Source organism: Scyliorhinus torazame, chromosome 2 (genome assembly GCF_047496885.1).
Source record: "Scyliorhinus torazame isolate Kashiwa2021f chromosome 2, sScyTor2.1, whole genome shotgun sequence".
In the NCBI taxonomy this organism is placed as follows: Eukaryota; Metazoa; Chordata; class Chondrichthyes; order Carcharhiniformes; family Scyliorhinidae; genus Scyliorhinus; species Scyliorhinus torazame.
The window spans coordinates 44,237,629-44,259,473 of NC_092708.1; the positions used below are offsets into that span (position 1 = coordinate 44,237,629).

The 21,845-nt window shown below is 48.4% G+C and overlaps 1 protein-coding gene across 1 annotated transcript in view; it reads left to right on the forward strand.

The window, feature by feature from the left end:
* The window catches only part of LOC140387836 (protein mono-ADP-ribosyltransferase PARP14-like), an 83,204-nt gene that overhangs the window by 31,131 nt on the left and 30,228 nt on the right, over positions 1-21,845 (forward strand). Inside the window, exons 9-14 of the mRNA XM_072471031.1 lie at positions 5-139; positions 5,346-5,408; positions 8,042-8,218; positions 9,595-9,761; positions 10,512-10,635; positions 15,996-16,058. Of these exons, the coding sequence (XP_072327132.1) occupies positions 5-139; positions 5,346-5,408; positions 8,042-8,218; positions 9,595-9,761; positions 10,512-10,635; positions 15,996-16,058 (729 nt within the window). The remainder of the gene's footprint in view (positions 1-4; positions 140-5,345; positions 5,409-8,041; positions 8,219-9,594; positions 9,762-10,511; positions 10,636-15,995; positions 16,059-21,845) is intronic.

The following is a 21,845-nucleotide window of genomic DNA, read 5'->3' on the forward strand; positions in this document are numbered from 1 at the left end:
CTAGCTCAACAGCGAGCATTGTTGCCGACACAGCTGACAATCCATGATGTTGTGGTGGAGGTGAAGCAAGGAGACATAACCCAGGAACGTGTAAAAGCAATAGTGAATTCCACAAATACAACACTGGATCTCAATTCCGGTAGGATATTTTATGTTTGCATTTAACCCATCAGACCCTAAAATATAATTTGGAAAAATCTTTAAACATTTGAATAAAAGATTCATTCAGGGCAAAAGATTAATCTGCAGATCACCAGTCCTGGTGATATGGGAGCAGGATTTACTGGAAATGACAGATGCAATCGATGCAATGCACTATGGTAGTAAAGATGCGAGTGTGGGAATGCCAGACGTTTTCATATTTGTGCAAATTGTGGTGTCAATAGTCTCTTCGGTTGATTTCTGCCAATTTAGTCTGCACGGGTTCAGTTAACACCATGCACTATAAATTCCCAACTGAACAGGTATTCAACTATGTGGAGAACCCCCAGTAGTATTATTTAAAGGGCTTGCCATACAGTTTGCAAATATGGCACTGTTGACTTAATTTGACTCTTGCAAAGTTTGTGGAATTAATATAATATATTCTTGGAAGAATTTTGGTCATTTGGATTTTGTAGGTGTGTTACTGCTTGTTGACAGGGAGGGCTTTTCTGGCCTGTCACTAGAAATTCTGCTAGAATTATGGGGGCTATAGTTGAAGTCCCTCTTGGCCTGTAACAGGGCAGGAACCTGGAGCATGGGCTGCAGAGAGAGGGAACCTATGCAAAGAGGGAGAAGGAGGAAAGCTTTTCACTAAAGATCGTAGACATCAAGGGCTTTCCCTACTTCCACTTCAGCCAGGAGCAATGTTTGAGGCATCTATGATTCAGCAATGAGGTGGTCCCAAGGTCCTTTTGGCCAAATGCTTATAATAAAGACCACCAATTGAAATTTCCATCATAACCTTATCCAACAACATATCCAGCAATACATACAAAACTAAATGATTTATCCTTGTGCATTCAGGCCCTGAATCTATTCTACCCTCTAAAATAAGTGCTACCCAAGCACTTGAGTTGTTGGCTGCAAATCAAGAGGCAGTTCTTCTTAATCAGAGGTCTGGTGAATCTCTCCCTCTTCTTCATGAAGCTGCTTTGGTTGGCCAGGTGACAGATCTTGGGTATATGAAAGCATAAGTTCAGAATGGGAAGGCTGGAGTGAAGGTTGGGATGAGGAGAGGATTTGGAGTAGATAGCAAGAGGTACATGGTGGCACCATCTGTAGCTTGCACTTCATGCCAGATATCAGGAGAAGATTGAGCTGAGCTTTGAGAGAGAACATAAGGCAGGAACGTACTGTCATTTTGAATGTGCTCAGCTACTCTGGAGATAATGTGCTTTGTCACAGCTGGCCTCATAATGTAGAGTACTGTCTTCTCGAGGATACAGGTGATGTTGGCATACCCTGTTCCCCCCAGCTCAGGTCTTCTCCCTCTTGTTATGTGCCACCATGTCCTGCAAGACAGAGAGAGAGAGACGAATGTCAGGGATTGCATTTAGGTGATGTGTGCAGATCATGGAGAATAGTTGGAGGTATGTGGCTACGTTCAAAATACACAGAGGAAGGAGATCAACTTGCCCTGGAAATATCACAATTAGACCAAGAAAGCAAAGACTGGTGTGAAAATTCCGAGTCACGAGTAGGCTGATGTCCACCAGCTCTGTCCCTTGGAGGCTTTTGTGAGGGCCACGAAGAATCCAGCACGAGTTTCAAAGATACAAAGAAATAACATTTATTTACAATAACATATATATGCAGCAGCTTCGCTTGCTGCTTACTCCTTCCTGCTGGTTCCAAACTGGCCAGCTTTATTTATACATTCAGCTCCCTCCCTTCCTCATTGCCTCTGATTGCAGCAGAGAGCAAATGGCACTGAATGAACAGTAGCTCCACACCTTATTTGGATCTCACATTTGGGAGAGCCATGAGTCGGCAACAAACCAATTGCCATGCAGGCTTCCCCTCAGATAGGAGCGCACACCTGAGCATGGTTGGCATTCAGTTGCCTCATAATCATTAGGGTTCCCCTTTAAGTTAGCCATTTTGAAATCCACCCACCCAAAAAGATCCTCTTCCCCCTTCAAGAGATCTCAATTCCACAACTGCCTGACCAATTTCAGATGTTAAAAATGACGTGTATCATCTTTCGAACTCACTCTTAACACCCTTCTACTAAATTGGGGGAAGGCTAACTACAACCAGATTAGGTAGGATTTGGAGGCTGTTGTTTGGGAGAAGGTGTTTGAGGGTAAATCCACTTTTGGCGTGTGGGAATCTTTTAAGGAGCAGTTGATGAGAGTGCAGGATAGGTGTGTGCCGGTAAAAAGGAAGGTCAGGAAAGGCAGGATTCGGGAACCATGGATGGATGACCAGGGAAATTGAGAATCTTGTCAAAACAAAAAAGGTGCATACGTGAAGCACAGGCAACTAAAACCAGATAAAGCACTTGAGGAATACAAGGAAAGTAGAAAAGAGCTCAAGTAGGGAGTTGTGAGGGCAAAAAGGGGTCACAAAATGTCCTTGGCAGGATTAAGGAGAATGCCAAAATATGTATATTAGGAACAAGAGGGTAGTTAGAAAAAGAGTTGGTCCAGTCAAGGACAAAAGAGGGAAATTATGTGTAGAACCAGAGGAAATAGGTGAGGCCGTTAATGAGTATTTTGCATTGGTATTCACAAAGGAGAGGGACACCTTGATTGATGGTGTCTCAGAGGGAGGTGTAAACGCTTTAGAACAGGTCATTATTACGAGGGAGGAAGTGTTAGGTGTGTTAAAAAGCATGAAAGTAAACAAATGCCCAGGGCCTGATGGCATCTATCCCAGATTACTGAGGGAGACAATAGATGAAATCGCTGGGCCTCTGACAGAAATCTTTGTGTCCTCATTGGCCACAGGTGAGATCCTAAAGGATTGTAGGATAGCCAATATTGTACCATTATTTGAGAAGGGTTGCAAGGATAATCCGGGTAATTATAGGCCAGTGAGCTTGACGTAGTGATAGTGAAATTGTTGGAAAAGATTCTCAGAGATGGGGGCGAGATTCTCCGACCCCCCACCGGGTCGGCGAATCGCCGGGGGCTGGCGTGTATCCCGCCCCCGCCGGTTGCCGAATTCTCCGGCACCGGATATTCGGCGGGGGCGGGAATCGCGCCGCGCCGGTTGGTGGGCCCCACCCCCCCGGCGATACTCCGGCCCGCGATGGGCCGAAGTCCTGCTGCTGGAATGCCTGTCCCGCCGGCGTGGATTAAACCACCTCTCTTACCGGCGGGACAAGGCGGCGCGGGCGGGCTCCGGGGTCCTGGGGGGGGGGGCGCGGGGCGATCTGGCCCCGGGGGGTGCCCCCACGGTGGCCTGGCCCGCGATCGGGGCCCACCGATCCGCGGACGGGCCTGTGCCGTGGGGGCACTCTTTTCTTTCCGCCTTCGCCACGGTCTCCACCATGGTGGAGGTGGAAGAGACTCCCTCCACTGCACATGTGTGGGGATGCCATGAGCGGCCGCTGACGCTCCCGCGCATGCGCCGCCCGGCAATGTCATTTCCGCGCCAGCTGGTGGGGCACCAAAGGCCTTTCCCACCAGCTGGCGGGGCGGAAATCAGTCCAGCGCAGGCCTAGCCCCACAAGGTTATTATTAGTGACAGACAGCATTTTGTACGAGGGAGATCATGTCTCACTAATTTAATTGAATTTTTTGAGGAGGTGACAAAAATGATTGATGAGGGAAGGGCTGTGGATGTTGTCTCCATGGACTTTAGTAAAGCATTTGATAAGGTCCCTCAGACAGGCTGGTGCAAAAGATTAGATCACATGGGATCAGGGGTGAACAAGCTGGATGGATCCAGAACTGGCTTGGCCATAGAAGTCTTACAATACTTCTATTGTATTAAAGTCCAACAGGTTTGTTTCAAATCACTAGCTTTCGGAGCACTGCTCCTTCCTCAGGTGAATGGAAAGGTATGTTCCAGAAACATACATATAGACAAAGTCAAAGATGCAAGACAATGCTTTGAATGCGAGCATTTGCAGGTAATTAAGTCTTTGTAAAGACTTTGTACACCGTTAAAACACAGATTCTGGAATTTTCCACAATCCAGTAAAAGAAGAATATTTGAGGGATTACACCATCGTTGTTTTTGATTGCTTAGTGGAAAATGATTGGATAACAATTTCATCACCTATTGCCAGATGCCAATTTGACAATATTTAATGAGAAAAATATGGATTTTCATTAGAATTTGTGGTTGTCAGTATGAATCTGTTAATAATGGTTGTGGCTGCTTTATTGAGAGATAAGATGGATGTCCAATCCTTTGTATTAATATATGAACCATCTTAATTTGTCAATTGTTGATAATGTGTTTGTGAATTGCCAAGATATGGAAATTAAATAGAAAGGGGCATTGGAGTGAATTTTAATCAATTAATTAATTGATTGTTTGATTAAAACAAATATACTGAGATTTGTCCCAGTGCGGGGATGGGGGAAGGGGTGAGAGGTCTGTAGTGGGGGAAAGGATTTCCTCGTAAGCCAGCCCCTGGGCTTGGCGAAGTTGGCCTTTAGCAGGTCCAGGAAGCGGGCAATCGAGGAGGGTCATCCGACTTGACTGTCTACTCCTCTACTGCGGCTACGTTTTTGGCCAGGTGGAGGGAGTGCATGGCGTCTATCTGCATGCTTCAGGCCTTCCGCAACCGGCGGACGCCACAGGGGCTGGAGTGCATCATCATTCCACTAATGACATTTCGATTTAGTTCGTTAAGTTTCCTTTGATGTTTTGTGTTAGTTACAGGGCCCCACCAGAAGCTCTCTTCTTTTCTCCAGTGCATTGAGTTTTGGTTTACACAATGAAAGGGGTGCACTTAAATTTGCAATCAGAATCAGGCAGGTATTTTGAGTGGAGTTGTCAGAAAGGTTCGCTCAGGCTATTTCTGTATTTAGAATTGCTGGTAAACTACCTCACTTGTTTTTGTCTTCCTGATCTCAGTTTGCACATCCACTGCGTTTGAGGTGAGGTCACGAGGGGCTGGAGAATAGGAGGCAATTGTCTATCTGGAGATGACGCTCTTGATTTTTCCTCCCTCATTTTGGGGAAGTTCCTTTGTTGTGGGGAAGATTGTAATTTAGGCTCCAACTGAAATTAGAAACTCTGGGGTTTCCAGATTAAACCATTCCACCTTCTGTACATTCATCTCTTTGCTGTAAGAACATTATATATAAGTGAAGGAATCAAAGGCTCTAAGTTGTGAGCACTGTCATGACTAAAAATGAATTAGATATCAACGTATTTGTTTGCTATTGTTTTTTTAGGTGTCTCTGGGGCAATATTTGCAGCAGCTGGCAGTACTGTCATGAATGAATGCAAAAAATTGGGTAAGTTACAGACATATGCACACACACATATATATATATATATTATATATATAGATATAGCTAAATCATATTAGCTTAAAAACAATCTCTAGAGTATTGCTGAAAAAAGACACAAGTTGTCAAAGTTTTTTGTCTTGCACTCATCTGACACTTCATGAGAATAGTAATTGTAAAGAGAACAACAATATATACTGCGTGCAAAGAGACTGCTAGTTTGTTTTCAAGTGAACTCTGATTGGTAGAAGCATTGGCATGGAGATGACAACAGTTAACTGATGATCTGATGAACTAATAATCTTCAGAGTACTAGAGGTATATTACTGATTGTACTTAAGAGTAGGAGGCATGATTGGGAAATTTGCAGATGTCACATAAATTGGCGTGTAGTTGATAGTGAAGAGGATAGCTGTCAACTCCAGAATTATATCAATGGTTTGGTTGAGTTGGCAGAAAATTGGAAAATTAAATTCAATCTAAAGAAGTGTGAGGTCATTTGTTTGGGGAGGGCAAACAAAGCTAGGGAATATACAACAACGTGATGATATTGAGAGGATTGGAGGAAGGGAGAGACATTGGAGTACATGTCCACAGGTCCCTGAAGGTGGCAAGCCAGGTGGACAAGGTGGTCAAGAAAGCATTTGGAATGCTTTCCTTTATTGGATGAGGTATTGAATACGAAAGCAGAGCTGTAATGATGGGACTGTATAAAACACTGGTTAGGGCATAGCTGGAATTTTGTGTACACCATACAGAGCTTGCTGCTGCCCTCTATGTCTGAGCCTCTACTCCTTGCTTCCCGCCCCCTTTCCAGATGGCCTGAGCTCTCTGTGTAGAAGGGAGAGGCATAGTGGCCACTCCACTGCAGAGTGAATGGACTGCAGTGGGACTATGAGGCAAGATATTATGGTGTTGCCACTGAGGCCCTTTTTCCTTGTGGAATTCATTGTGATCAGTGTGAGCAGCTGAGAATTCACTAACCCTGACAGTGTGGATAAGGATGATCATCTTCTTGTGGCACTGGAGGGCTGACGTGCATTGGAGGCCCTGGGCACTGACTGGTGGCAGGACTACTTGGGGTTAAACTACAAAGAGGGAGTACACAAATTATGCCTGTTTTCAGTAGATTTCAGGAGGTTAAGGGGTGATCTGATTGAAATCATCCAGATATTAACAAGAAAAGACAGGTTCGATAAAGATAAACTATTTCCATTGGTTGGAGATTTTAAAACTAGGGGGCATAGTCTAAAAATTAGGGCCAGACTGTTCAGGAGAGATGTTAGGAAGCACTTATTCACTCAAAGGGTGGTAGAGGTTTGGACCTCTCCCCCACAAATAGCAGTTGAAGCTCGAACAGTTGTTGATTTTAAATCTGAGATAGATAGTTTTGTTAAGCAAAGATATTAAGGGATATGGGCCAAAGGCAGATATATGGAGTTAGGCCACAGATCAGCCATAATCTCATTGAATGGTGGGACAGGCTCGAGGGGCTGAATGGCCTACTCCTATTTCTATGTTCCAATGACCTGCTCCCATGCAGGGTTGGTCTTCTTACTCGCCCCCCCCCCCCCCCTCCTCTCCACCCCCTTCGGCTGGGTACCAGACATCTCTCCTGTCCTCCACCTTGTCAAGGAGGGTTCCCAGGGATGAGTCGCTAAACTTTGATGCACCCCCCCCCTGCCTGCGTGATTCATCGGTGACTCCCAACTGCATAATTACTGAGCCCAGTTCACACGATAGTACTGAAATGTCTGACAGCCTGAACTCCCCATCCATATCCCGGCACAGAACCAAGTTCTGTATGGAAAAATTCCACCCCTTATCCGTGGTTTACATGGAGACTTTCCACTATGCACTCAAATAGTTTCTAAACACTTTCGTAGGAGACAGTGAATTGTTGAGGTTAATCCACAAACTTTTCATTAGATAATGAAAAGCATTTTTTTGAAATCTTTGTGGTTTCTAGAAACAGTTCCTAGACTCATTTAGAATCATAGAATTTACAGTGCAGAAGGAGGCCATTCGGGCCATCGAGTCTGCACCGGCCCTTACAAAGAGCACCCTACTCAAGCCCACGTATTTACCCTATACCCGTAACCCCCACTTACCATTTTTGGACACTAAGGGCAATTTACAATGGCCAATCCACCTAACCCGCACATCTTTGGACTGTGGGAGGAAACCGGAGCACCCGGAGGAAACCCACGCAGACATGGGGAGAACGTGCAGACTCCGCACAGACAGTGACCCAAGCCGGGAATCGAACCTGGGACCCTGGAGCTATGAAGCAACTGTGGTAACCACTATGCTACCGTGCAGCCCCCAGTTCCAGTCTTTCTGGAGTTATATCGGCATTCTGACCTGTGAAAACACTTGTCATCTTGCCTACAGACCAGGATCGTAACTAATTGGTATGTCGTATAATTACTAAAACAACAGGGTCTGTTCATTGACTGTAAAGCACTTTGGGACACGGTGAGCTATAAAAAGCACCATATAAATGCAAGTTTTGCTTTTTCGAATACTCACAAAGCCTTTTTTGCACTCATCTTTCCATCAGTGTTATTAACTGTAATGTTATAAGCAGAGAAAATAAATCTAACTTTTATTTCATTTTCTATCTATGATTTCTTCAGGTTCTCAGCCTAATGGTGGTGTTGTAGTTACCGGAAGTGGAAATCTTACCTGCGATTACATCATTCACATGGTCGGCCAAACTAATCCTGCTCTGATAACAGCCTCGGTGGAAAATGTATTGCAGGAATGTGAAAACAATCAGATTACCACAGTGTCTTTCCCTGCTCTCGGAACAGGTAACTGCAGTCAGAATAGCAAGTTGCTCATCTCTCTTTCACCTTCGCTTCTCTCCTCTCCTGCAGGTGATGCTTGCTGCAGAGATTCAGTTGCATGAGAACCAATGTGACTCCAGCTCCTCTCCCAAATGATTGGTGTGTCTCTTGACAATGATCATCATCTGGTTATTCAGCTATAGTGGTATCACAACGAGACGTTATTCCTAATCCATTGCACTGTACTTGGAGCAGCTGTTGTTCTCAATGACAATCAGGCACAAAATACTAGGGCAAACCTTTCACCCCCTAACCCCAAAGATATTGGCGGGATTCTCCAGTCTCGGTAGTGCGCTGTTCGCTGGTAGCTGGATTCTCTACTCCCGCCGATTGTCAATGGGATTTCCCATTGAAGCCATCCCACGCCGCGGAAAAACCATGGGAGGGGGTGCGTAGCACGTGGGGAAAGAGAATCCCAATGGAAGGAGAATTCCGGCCATTGAGACCAATATTGGGAATTCCACATCCTCAACTGCTGGCTTGGCTGAGATTAGCCGAGCAGAGATAGGAGATCAAAGTGGAGACCTGCTGGTTTGCATGGCTCAGTCTGCCTTAGTGTCTGACCACCAAATGTTGCTTCCTCATTACCTTCAGCTTCCACATTAGAACTTTATCTTCCTGACTTCCATCCTGGATAAAGTACATCACGTTAACAATGCTCGAATCATGAGCTCTATGCCCGCTCAGTGCTCATTAATAAGTAGTGAAAAGAGATTCCGAATTAATGTCTCATTGAATTTGATACTATGGTGGAAGCCGACAATCTGACTTACATTATTGTTGATTTATAGGAACTACCAGTACTTGCACAGCCCGTACAAAATTATAAGTGTAGGTATAGTAGAGGACACAGTTTCACAATAGATCTGCAGTTGATCTGTAGAGCTACAGATTAAATCAGTAAATAATTGCTACACTAAAAAAGTGAAATGCAATTAATTTACATATATAAATAATAAATAGGCAAACATGTAAATTCATATTAATTGATTAATTCATGCCTCATTGAATGTGTTGAGGCTTTGTGGGACAGTGGTAGCGTCCCTACAGCTGGACCAGAAGCTCCGGGTTTGAGACCAACGGCAGGACTTGTTGGCCAGCAAAGGAGCATTCAACGTGGTTCAACGGGCTTACAATCAGCTCAGACATCCTTCCACCACCACTTCCCCCCCCCCCCCACTATTCCCCAAGGCGTAAAAAATAGTTTGGGTATGAAGATACGCTTCAAACAAAATTGACTGTGATACTGATAGTAAAATTCAATAATTTGAGCAAAGATACGTTGATCCTCTTCTGGGTTCCACCCACTTTAGCTCCATTCTTCTCATGTTCCTTTGCAGGTATAGGAGGTGTAAAATCGCAAGATGCTATTGAAAGCCTGTTGACTGGATTTAGAAACCATTTGTCACAAAACAAACCATCAGCCATTAGACACATCTACATTGTTGTCTTCGATCGTAAAGTGTATGGTGCTTTTTCTGATGTCTTCCAACAAAAATCACGAAAGGTAGGAGAAGATTCAGGATTAGCTACTGCATTTTGCAGCCTTATACTGAAAACAGGCAGAGAGCCATTTAAAATGAAACGTGAGAAACATACACATTCCTTTCCTGTCCCTTTCTGGCAAGAATCCTTATCTCCGAGCCCAGAGAGATCATTTGGGCCCAATCTGGTTTGTTAATCCAAGTGGAGGAGGACTTCATTGCCAGGTCAAAACGAGGGAACAGGAGCTAGGATCAGAAGAAAACTCAGCAAGGTTAGTTTTTTCGGAAGGCAGGAAAACCAGAGGTGCTCCCTTTCCTGGACTTCACCACCCCCTGATGCAGGGTTTCCCCTCACAGCACAGGCACCTCATGCCAAAGATAGTTCACCTGGTGTCCTTGAAACAACATCTCATTGCCCTTAATGACCGTATTGGCCAGGTAGTCAGCAGGTTAATGAGATAGAAGCAAAATACTGCGTATGCTGGAAATCCAAAATAAAAAAAACAGAAAATGCTGGAACAACTCAGCATCTGTGGAGATAGAAACAGATTTAATGTTTCAAATCCCGATGATGTCTCTTGACAGCAAGTTAATGAGGCCTGGCCGTTTAAATATTCTGCTCCTCGATGGGCCGGTTTCTCATTTTGCCATCTGAAAACTAAAATCGCGTCCAGGAACAGACTGAATGCTTGCTCTCTTGGTCAGAAAGAAGAACACACGGAAAGAAAGGAAATAATCCGAATGTTTTTAAAACCCACAATTTGTTCCTTCAGACATTGAACTCCGTAGAAATAAACTGTGGGAAAGTGAAAGTGATAGCTGTTCAAGGTGACATCACAGCAGAGCACACTGATGCGATTGTGAACAGCACGACTGTCAACCTGAACCGAAAGAATGGTGAGTTATAATGCTTTGTTCAACAACAGTGGCCCGTATCTTCCAGGCAGATTTGGGGGATATCCCAAAGATGTGCTGAGGAACCCCTCTTGGGAGTTCTCTGGTGAGGGTTTACTCAGCAATTGTCCAGAAGGGCTAATTTCACCTGGACAATTGCACTGGGCTGGAAATCACCCGACAAGGCAATTAAAATCGCTAACTTCGAATGGTTCACCCGATGCTGGTGTCTAGGTATTTACAGTATGTACCTTGTGTTGCCCTATTATGTATTTTTTTTAATGTACTAAAAGATCTGTTTGAGCTGCAGCTGAAAAGTACTTTTCACTGTACCTCAGTACGCGTGACAACAAACAAATCCAATCCAATCCAATGGTTCTGCCAGATTTATCCTGATAGTCACTCTGAAAGAGTTAGAAGGAATAAAAGCACTTATAACTTCAACATAATTATTTTAAACACCCAGACCAAGCCCTCACGGGACACCTCTCACATTCCCAACCCAACAGGTGAACCCCCACAGCCCACTCAGCTGAGCACCCCACCCTCCCCATGGAATTCCCCATCCGCACGGGATTCCCCATCGCCCTCTTCGACTTGACACCCCCCCCCCCCCCCCCCGACCAAACCAGGCTCGACCCCCAACTGGTCCAACCACTCCCAACAACTCGCATCCCCCCAATGTCCGACTCCCCACTCACCTATTCCGATGCTCCCCTTCCCTGATGCCTAACCCCCTCCCCCGATGCGCAATTCTTCCCCAATGTCTAACTACCCCGCCCCCCCTTGATGTCTGAGGCCCCACAATGTCCGACTCGCCCTCCCAGCGCCTGACTCCCACCACCTCAGTGTCCAACACTTTCCCCTGATGTCTGGTTCCCCCCCCCCCCCCGATTTCCAACTGGCCTCAATCCCCGACTCCCCTCACAATGTCGAACTGCCCCCTCCACGATGTTCGACTCCTTCCTTTCCTGATGTCTAATTCCCAACCCTCTCGATGTCTGGCACCTTCCTACCCCAATGTCTGACTATCCACTCTGGCCACTTTCCATTCACTTACCATAGGCACTTACCTTCTCCCTGGCCCATTATATTCAATGGATGTTTAAACTCACCTGCTTTGCCGCAGCTAGTCCCATAAAAAAGGAGGCAAGTCCTCTTTCGCTCTGCTTCTTTTACACTGCCCCGCTGGAGCGAGGGACTCACTCCGCTGTCTGTGTCTCACTAGGCCTACGTCAGGAATGTGGGGTAGAATGTTAGTGAAGGTACGTCAGTGATGAATGGCAATTCACCTCAGATTGCTACTTGGAAGACAGTATGATCCAGTAACTTGTTTCTATCACACCTTGATCATGTTAAAAGTTCTGGGGGGCGATTCTCCGAAATGGAGGCCAAGTGTTCGCGCCGTTGTGAACGCCGTTGTGTTTCACGACGGCGCGAACAGGGCCCGGGCACAACCTATTCTGGCCCCCACAGGGGGCCAGCACGGCGCTGGAGCGGTTCACGCCGCTCCAGCGACCTTACGCGGTGCCAAATGGGCGCCGCGCCAACCCGCGCATGCGCAGTTGGGGCAGCCCAATCCTGCGCATGCGCAGTTGGGCCGCGCAATCCTGCGCATGCGCGGGGAACGTCTTATGCACCCCTCACCAACATGGGGCCGGTGTTCTGGGGCCGCGCACGGAAGGAGGTAGGCTCGGGGGGGGGGTGGGGGGGAGAGGTCGGCCCGCCGATCAGTGGGCCCCGATCGTGGGCCATACCCCATCGGAGGCCACTCCGGTGAAGGAGCCCCCCTCCCTCCCCCACAGGCCACCCCCCCAGTGTTCCCGCCAGCAGCGACCAGGGATGGACGGCACCTGTGGGAACCTGTCGTATAGTAGCGGCCGCTCGGCCCATCTGGCCGGAGAATCGCCACTCGCCGGTTCTCCGAGCGGCCCGGTGCGAATCGCGCGCCGCTGGTTTCCGGGGGGTGGGAGAATCGCATGCGGCGGTCAGGGCGCGTGGCGTGATTCGAGCGGTGCCCTGGCGATTCTCCCACCCGGCGTGGGGGGGGGGGGGGGGGTAGAATAGAGCCCCTCAAATTTCTTAATGGAGATGTTATAAGAACATAAGATATATGAGTTGCATAGAACCGCTCCAACCTACTGTGTCATTTAATAAGATCATAGCTAAAATTCTACATTGATTCCACTTTCCTGCTCTGTCGCCATATTCCTGAATCTCTTACAGCCCAAAAATCTATCCATTTCAGTTTTGAACATACTCATCAACAGAAGCCCAAAGTCCCTGCATTAGAGAATCCCAAAGATTCACAACCCTCTGTGTGAAGATATGTCTCCGTATCTCAGTCCCTGATCTTGACACAATGACCCTAGTTCTAGACACTCTGGGCTGGTTTCTCCGATTTTGAGGCTACGTCAGGAGGATCTGTTGCGTTTTACGTGGGAAACATTGACGCCGCCCCAGCACCGATCCTCCGACCGGTGAGGGACGAACAGCCACGTCACGTAAAAGGCCGAGCCTCCATAAAATAAACGGCTGGAGAATTGCAGGATCTGTGGCCGTACATGCGCACGGCGGTGACCTACAGCGGTACAACATGGCACTGGCCATGCACAGACTAGGCCTGCCAGATAGTGCCCCCTAGACACCCCCTGGCCACTCCTCACCAGTTCCCCCTAGCCCTCGCCGAAGCCCTCCCAGCCAGCAGCCCGCCCGACTGTGGCAGTATTGGGCACAGTCCGCACCTGCCACGTTGGGTTCCCGACTTATGAGACCACACGTCAACCGCGCGGTCGGGAACTCGGCCCTACGGGGGGCGGAGTATCAGGGGAGAGCTTTCAGGTGACGTCCTGAGGCTGTCCCCACAGCTTGCGCTGCGTGCCATGATGACGCAGTTTTGGAGGGAGCGGTGCATGCGCAACCTGTGTAAAATAGGCGCCGCCCCAATTCGGTCATAAAAATGGATTCTCTGCCTGATCGCCGATTACGAAATTGGTGTCGGGAAATGGAGAATCCCGCCCCACATCCTGGGAAACCTGCCTCTCGGCATCTACCCTGTCAAGCCCTGTAACGATTTTATGTTGTTGTTATTTATTCATAGGATGTAGGCATTTCTTGCTAGGCCAGCATTTATTGCCCATCCCTAATTGCCCTAGGAAGGGGGTGTAAATCACCTCTCAGTCATTAAAACTGCAGAGAATATAGGCCTGTTCTCCTCAATCCCTCCTCATCTGATCCCAGCAATAAATGTAGTGAAAGTTTGTGCGCTCCCTCAAGGGCAGGTGGTCACTTCCCGAGGTAAGTAGGCCAAAACTGTACATAGGACTCCAAACGTGGTCTCATTTCCTTAATCTTATAAGGAAGCCCCACCACAATTGTTCAAGACCTTCATGAGATCTCACTTGGAGTACTGTGTGCTGATTTAGTCTTCGTCGGCAGAAATTTATGGCACCCGCCGGGCTTGCGTTTTTGTCGGTTGGTGAGGGGGGCACATAAAATATGCTAGCTCACCACCTTCCCACTCACCACTGATATGCCCTCCATAATATGGCAGGTGAGTAAGGTACATGCCAGCTGGCCAACCTTTCTATCAATTGAGGCCTTTGATTACGGGATATCTATGTACCTCATTCTGCCTCAGCCGGAATAATGAGGTGGAAGGTGGATGCGAGAGGGCCGGCCACTTTTTCCACTGACTCTGGTGAAAAAAGCAGGAAGAACCTCATTTGCGGGGATGCTTTCTCAGTGCGCATTGGGGGCACGCTACCCAGGCTGTGTGCCCCATTATGTGCCTCACCCCTGTCCTCCAAAGCGCGACCCCCAATCCCCTTCACACCACTTCCTATAGGGTGACTGATCTTTCCCCGCCCAAAAAACCCGAATTAGCTTAGTTTGGGATCCATTTTTTCTTCAGAAGCGCCCACTACTGAGTTCTGGGAATCAAATTGGCTGGCAGCTCTCATGGACAGAACCTCCTGCTACTCAGGGACATAAGTCCCACACTGAACTTGCTATGGCCACCCACACTGTAATAGCGCTGTGGGGCAGCCATTTGATTTTTCAATGTGAAATTGACCCCTGCCTTTAAGGAAAGATGTATTTGCATTGGAGGTGGGAGAGCAAAACATCACTCTGTTAGTTCCTGAGGCTAGAGGGTTGTCCTATGATGAAAGGTTGAGTAAATTCGGCTCCACTTTTTGAAGTTTAGAAGGTTGAGAGGCAGTCTCAGTGAAGCATGAGAGATTGTGGAGGGACTCAGCAGGAGTGACACTGAGAAGTTGTTTCACCTGTCATGGGAATCTAGAACATGAGCCCTGGTCTAGTGATGAGAGGTTGATCATTTAGGGCTAAGACGAGAAGAAATGTCTTGTCCCAAAGAGTTGTGAATCTGAGGAATTCTCTACCCCAGGGTTATGGATGCTCCATCACTGAGTATATTTAAGGCTGAGATAGATGGATTTTGGGTTTCTAGGGAAATCAAGGGACATAGGGAATGGGCAAGCCTGGCGGAGTTGAGGCAGAAGATCAGCTATGACCTTGCTCAATATCAAAACAGAGTCAATGGACTGAGTAGCCTACGTCTCTTATTTCTTCTGCTGTTATGTCCTTATATTCAAGGGGCTGGTTTAACACAGGGCTAAATAGCTGGCTTTTAATGCAGACCAAGGCGGGCCAGCAGCACGGTTCAATTCCCGTACCAGCCTCACCGAACAGGCGCCGGAATGTGGTGACTAGGGGCTTTTCACAGTAACTTCATTTGAAGCCTACTTGTGACAAGCGATTTTCATTTCATTTTCATATTCCAAAACTTTGCAATAAAGGCAAATATACCATTTGGTTTCTAATTGCTTGCTGTACCTGCATGTTAACTTTCCATGATTCATGAACACCAGACTCAAAAATCCCTCTGAATACCAACAACAATGGCCTATTGTTCCTTCCTCTTTTCATTTTTTCCCTTCCCCAAGTGAATGCGTTAACTCCACGCTGGAGTTCAGTTCCAGGGCTACCTCCACTCTCTTTCCAAGTGAGCTTTAGTGCTTGTGATCCTTGACAGTGAGCCTTCACAAGCTATCATAACCATGAAGACTTCAGAGCTGTCCTCACCTGATGTTCACACAAGCATACCTTAGGCAGGTGTCACAGCAAAATGATTGCCGACTTGTCTGTAGGCGAATTCTGATGCAGAGAAAGTGGAAAGAATGGGAAAAAAGGTTCATCCCCTCCTCATGATAAAATAGAATTGTGGACTTGAGTTACATAGCAGACCTGCTGAAATTTGCAGACCTACAGCACAGAAGTTGAGTTCTTTGTAGAATGGAAATTGCCTTTCAGCATCAATAACTAACTTCTCTAACTTGCAGGGGTTTCTGGTGCTATTCTAAAAGCAGCTGGCCAATCAGTGGTGGATGAGTGTAATCAACTGGGTGAGTAACTGAAGCCATCTTCCTCGATATTCATGTGGACAAATTCAAGCTCAGAATGAGCTTTATTTTAAGAGGCAGGATGATAGCCTCTGAAGAAGTCATGGGGACTTGAAACATTAACGCTGGGCGCAATTCATCAACCCCGTTTTTCCCAACGCAGATGTGTGAGCAACAGGTGAATCATGTGCAATCCCCAAATTGGGCTTGCACCAGGCCAGAAACCTTGCTGGAGTCACCTGACTTGCTCTGCCCGCCGACATCTGGATCTCACCCTCACTGGGCAAGATGCAGATCTGAATATTTAAATAAGCATTTAAATATCTGGACACCAAACATGGACCAGTCGTAACGCCATCTGTGGGGGGGGATCTCCTAGGCCATTGGAGATCCTTGGGTGGTCGGGGTCACTGGCAGGTGCCCAGATGGCACTGCCAGGGTGCCAGGCTGGCAATGCCCAGCTGCCAGGTACGCATTGCCAGGGATTGGGTCCGGGGGAGACCTTACCCCCACATCCCGTCCTGTTTTCCCTCTTTGGGTCCAGGGGAGGCCTTACCCTCACCTCCTATCCTGCCTTCCCCCTTCCTAACCTCCTTATACCCTCCCCCTCCTCCTGCCGCTGACACCTCAATCCTCCTTAAGGAAGTCAATAAACGGCTTCCACCTGTGAACGAACCCATCAACCGACGCCCTCAAGAGGAACTTGACCTTCTCCAACCTCAGAAATTCTGCCAGGTCACACACCCACACCCCTGCTTTAGGCAGCTCCGAGTCCTTCCACTCAAGCAAAATCCGTCTCCGGGCTAACAGGGAGGCAAAGGCCAAAACACTGGCCTCTCTCGCACCCCTGGACACCCGGATCTTCCGACACCTCAAATGTTGCTACCTCTGGACTTCAGCCCCAATACCTTGGATATTAGGCCCCCAAACCCCTGCCAGAACCCCTTCAGTTTTGAACATGCCCACAACATGTGGAATGATTCGTGGGCCTCTCTGTGCATCACCCACACCTGTCGTCTACTCTCTCCAGGAACCTACTCATCCTAGCCACCGTCATATGCACCCTGTGGTGAATCTTAAACTGAATAAGACTGAGCAATGCACACGAGGAGGACGCATTCACCCTCCGCAGGGCCTCTTCCCCCGTGCCGGTCTCCGCCTACACCCCCCCCCCCCCCCCACCCTCAGCTTGTACCCCCACTTCTGTTTAATGTCTCCCATTGGGGCCCCCTCCCAGTCCATCAGCTCCTTGTAGGCCTCGGACACCTCCCCCTTCCCTACCCCCTTCCTCGACAACACCTTATCCTGTAGCCCCAAGGGCGACAACCCGGGAAAAGGTGGCACCTCTCTCCTCACAAAATCCCAGACTTGCAAATACCTAATCCCATTCCCACTAGGCAGCTCATATACCTCCTCCAGGTCCTCAAATGACCAGGTCTCCAAATTGCTCGATTCCTGCCCTCTGCCACCCCCGAAACCTCACATCCAACCCCCCTGGTGCAAACCTATGATTATCACAGATCGGTGCCCACACTGAGGCTTCCTCCAGTCTCAAATTCTGCTTTCACTGTCCCCATCCCTCAAGGCTAACATCACCACTGGGCTCACGGAGTACCTGGCCAGTGAGAACGGCAGTGGTGCTGTGAACAAGCCCTTACGCTCGTTCCCCTACACAAAGCCACCTCTATCTGCCCCCGAACCGACCCCTCCCCCACTATCCATTTCCTGACCATAGCGATATTGGCCGCCCAGTAGTAATTCATTATATTCGTCAGTGTCAACACCCCCCTCCTCACCCCTGCTCCAAAAAGACCCTCTTGACCCACGAGATCTTCTCCGCCCATACAAACCCTGAGATCAATGCATTAACCTTCTCAAAGAATGCCTTTGGGACAAAGATCGGAAGGTTCTGAAATATAAACAGAAACCTTGGCAACACCGTCATCTTCACTGTCCGCACCCATCCCGCCAATGACTGTGGCAACACATTCCATCTCTTAAAATCCCCCATCGTCTGCTCCACCAACCGAGTCAAATTTAACTTATGTAGCTACGCCCAACCCCACGTCACCAAGCAGCTGATGCTCGCCCCACCACCTTAAACGGCAGCTCTTCCATAAGGCCATAAGGCATAGGAGCAGAATTAGGCCACTTGGCACATCGAGTCTGCTCGCCATTCAATCATGGCTGATATTTTTCTCATCCCCATTCTCCTGCCTCCTGTCCTCAAACGTTCCTCATATGACAAGTTCTTCATTCCAGGGATCATTCTTGTGAACCTCCTCTGGACCCTTTCCAAGGCCAGCACGTCCTTCCTTAGATATGGAGCCCAAAACTGCTCACAATACTCCAAATGGGGTCTGACCAGAGCCTTATACAGCCTCAGAAGTACATCACTGGTCTTATATTCTAGCCCTCTTGACATGAATGCTAACATTGCATTTGCCTTCTTAACTGCCGACTGAACCTGCTCATTAACTTTAAGAGAATCGTGAACAAGGACTCCCAAGTCCTTTTATGCTTCTGCTTTCCGAAGAATTTCCCCATTTAGAAAATAGTCTATGCCTATATCCTTCCAAAGTGCATAACCTCACACTTTTCCACATTGTATTTCATTTGCCACTTCATTGCCCACTCTCCTAGCTTGTCCAAGTCCTTCTGCAGCCCCCTTGCTTCCTCAATACTACCTGTCCCTCTACAGATCTTTGTATCATCTCCAAACTTAGCAACAGTGCCTTCAGTACCTTCTTCCAGATCATTAATGTATATTGTAAAAAGTTGTGGTCCCAGCACAGACCCCTGAGGCACACCACTAGTCACCGGCTGCCATCCTGAAAAAGACCCCTTTAACCCCACTCTTTGCCTTCTGCCAGTCTGCCAATCCTCTATCCATGCCAGGATCTTACCCTTATCACCTTGGTTTTAACTTATTTAACAGTCTCCCATGCGGCACCTTGTCAAAGGCCTTCTGGAAATCTAAATAAATTACGTCCACTGATTCTCCTTTGTCTAACTTCCTTGTTATATCCTCAAAGAACTCTAACATATTTGTCAGACACGACCTCCCTTTGACAAAGCTGTGCTGACTCAGTCCTATTTTACCATGCACCAAGTACCCATACCCATAGTGCAACCTGAAATATCCTGGTTGATCCGCACACTTGCGACCGGCGCCTTGTACAGCAACCGGACCCAGTCCACAAACCCCTGCCCAAATGGTAGCACAGTTGCTTCACAGGTCCAGGGTCCCAGGTTCGATTCCTGGCTGGGTCACTGACTGTGTGGAGTCTGCACGTTCTCCCTGTGCCTGCATGGGTTTCCTGTGGGTGCTTTGGTTTCCTCCCACAGTCCAAAGACGTGCAGGTTAGGTGGACTGGCCGTGATAAATTGCCCCTAGTGTCCAAAAAGGTTAGGAGGGGTTATTGGGTTACGGGGATAGGGTGGAAGTGTGGGCTTAAGTGGGTCGGTGCAGACTCGATGGGCCAAATGGCCTCCTTCTGCACTGTAAATTCTAAACCCAAAGCGCCCCAACACCTCCCACAGATATTCCCACCCCACCAGGTAAAAACCCTTCTCCGCATCCATCGCCACTTCCACGTCCTGCCCCTCTGGAGGCATCATAATCACATTAAGCAACCTCCTCACAATAGCCGACAACTGCCTCCCTTTCACAAACCTTGTTTTGGTTCTGACCTATCACCCCATGGACCCGATTCGCTAAGCCAACACCTTTGCCAATAACTTAGCATCCACATTCAGCAACGATATCGGACGGTACGATGCACACTGCTCTGGATCCTTGTCTTTTTTCATTGACAGGGAGATGGATGCATGTGGTAGTGTACAGGGGAGCTCTCCCCTCTCCCCAGCCTCATTGTATGCCCTCGCGAGCAACGGCTCCAGGTCCACCTCAAACATTTTGCAAAGTTCCACCGGGAACCGGTTCGGGCCCAGGGCCTGCCCTGCCTGCATCGCTCCCATACCCTCCATCACCTCCCTCAACCCAATAGGGGGCCCCAAACCTTGCACCAACTCCTCGTCCACTCTGGGATACTCCAACCCTTCCAGGAACTGCTGCATTCCCTCCCTCCCGGCTGGGGGCTCCAAGTCATACAAACTCCTATAAAATTCCTTAAACACCCCAGTTACCCAAACTGGGTCCAGCACCATCCTTCACTACAGCAATCTCCCTCGCCTCTCCTACTTCTAAGCTGGTGGGCCAGCATCCTACTTGCCTTCTCCTTATCCTCGTGTATTGCCCCCCTGGCCCTCCGCAACTGCCCTGCCGCCTTTCCTGTGGGCACCAATCCAAACACCATCTGAAGCCTCTGCCTCTCCCTCAAGAGCCTGGTCTCTGGGGCCATCGAATACCTCCTGGCCACTCACAGAATCTCTTCCATCAGCCATCTCTACCCGTTCCGCCTCCACCCTGTGTGCCCAAATCAAAATAAACTCCCCCTGAACCACCGCCTTGAGGGCCTCCCACAACGTGGCGGCCGTGACCTCCCCCATGTCGTTCAGCTCCACGTACCCCCGAATAGCAGCTCCCTCCGCCCACCACCCCGTTCATTCGCAAGATCCACCAAGTGCAGCAATCGACCACCCCCACCAACAGTACAATGTCCCCCACACAAAAGTCAATCCGGGAGTCCACCCTGTGCCCATGGAGAAAATACGAAAGTTCACTCTTGGCCTCCCAAACTTCCACGGGTTGACCCCCCCTCCATACGCTCCCTAAATCCCTTCAGCTCCTTCGCCACTGCTGACACCCTCCCCGACCTTGAGCTCGACCGGTCCAACAATGACCGTGTTGAAATCCCCCCCCCCTCCCCCAAGATCAACTGGTGCGAGTCCAGGAAGGAATCTCCCCCAGCACCCGTTTCATAAACTCCACATCAACCCACTTTGGGGCATAAACATTCACCATTCATCCCCCTCACGTTCCACGTGACCAGCCTGGTTGGAGGGTTCCCTGCCCTCGACCCCTGCCGATCAGCCATTTTGAGGCAGTCCCTGGCTCATGCCATGCGACCCTCCAGGCCCGCCCTCGGATATCCACCATCATCGCTTCCTTTCTCCCTGCGCCACAACAACCACAACCTTGTCAGTGTGGTATTATCATACATGAAGGTAACTTAAGGGTTAATGAAATGTTTACAGACAGCCACTAGAGGGAGTAATCCTAGAAGTATATAAGGGATGACGCTGAGCCTTGTGGAACAGAAGGTTGGGGTAGATGGTAGGAGCAGGGGCTGAGCTAGGCGTACTGAAGATAGTGAGAGAGCAAGAGAGTAGTTAATGAGTTAGATGAGTCTAGTTTATGTGTGTTTCATCAACTGTTAGTTCTTCGAGATAGGTGTCGAATCCAATTGTAGTGTTGAATAAATAGTTTTGTTAGTTTACAAGACTCGTTGTTCTCTGATCAACATGACACATCAAAGCCATCTGGTTAGAGCAAGGCAGAGAACAACAATGTCAGCATTCCCTCCCCTGCTTTCCCCAACAAATCAACAACTCCATCCCCCACCCCTACGTCTGCCTTCTGACAACTCCTTACTGTACTCTTGTTTACTAGCCCGCCCAGCTAGTATGGCAGCCCCCCCGCCCAGCTAGCATAGCAGCCCCTGCCCAGCTGGCATAGCAGCCCCTGCCAAAGGCCTCCAGACCTCCTACCCCCCCTCCCCGATTCCCCTCCCCCCCCCATCCACATTCCCCCAAGAAACAAAGAACCAGAAAAACAGAAAAAGAAAACACCCTTGATGCCAATAATACGTCTTTTTAAACATCCAT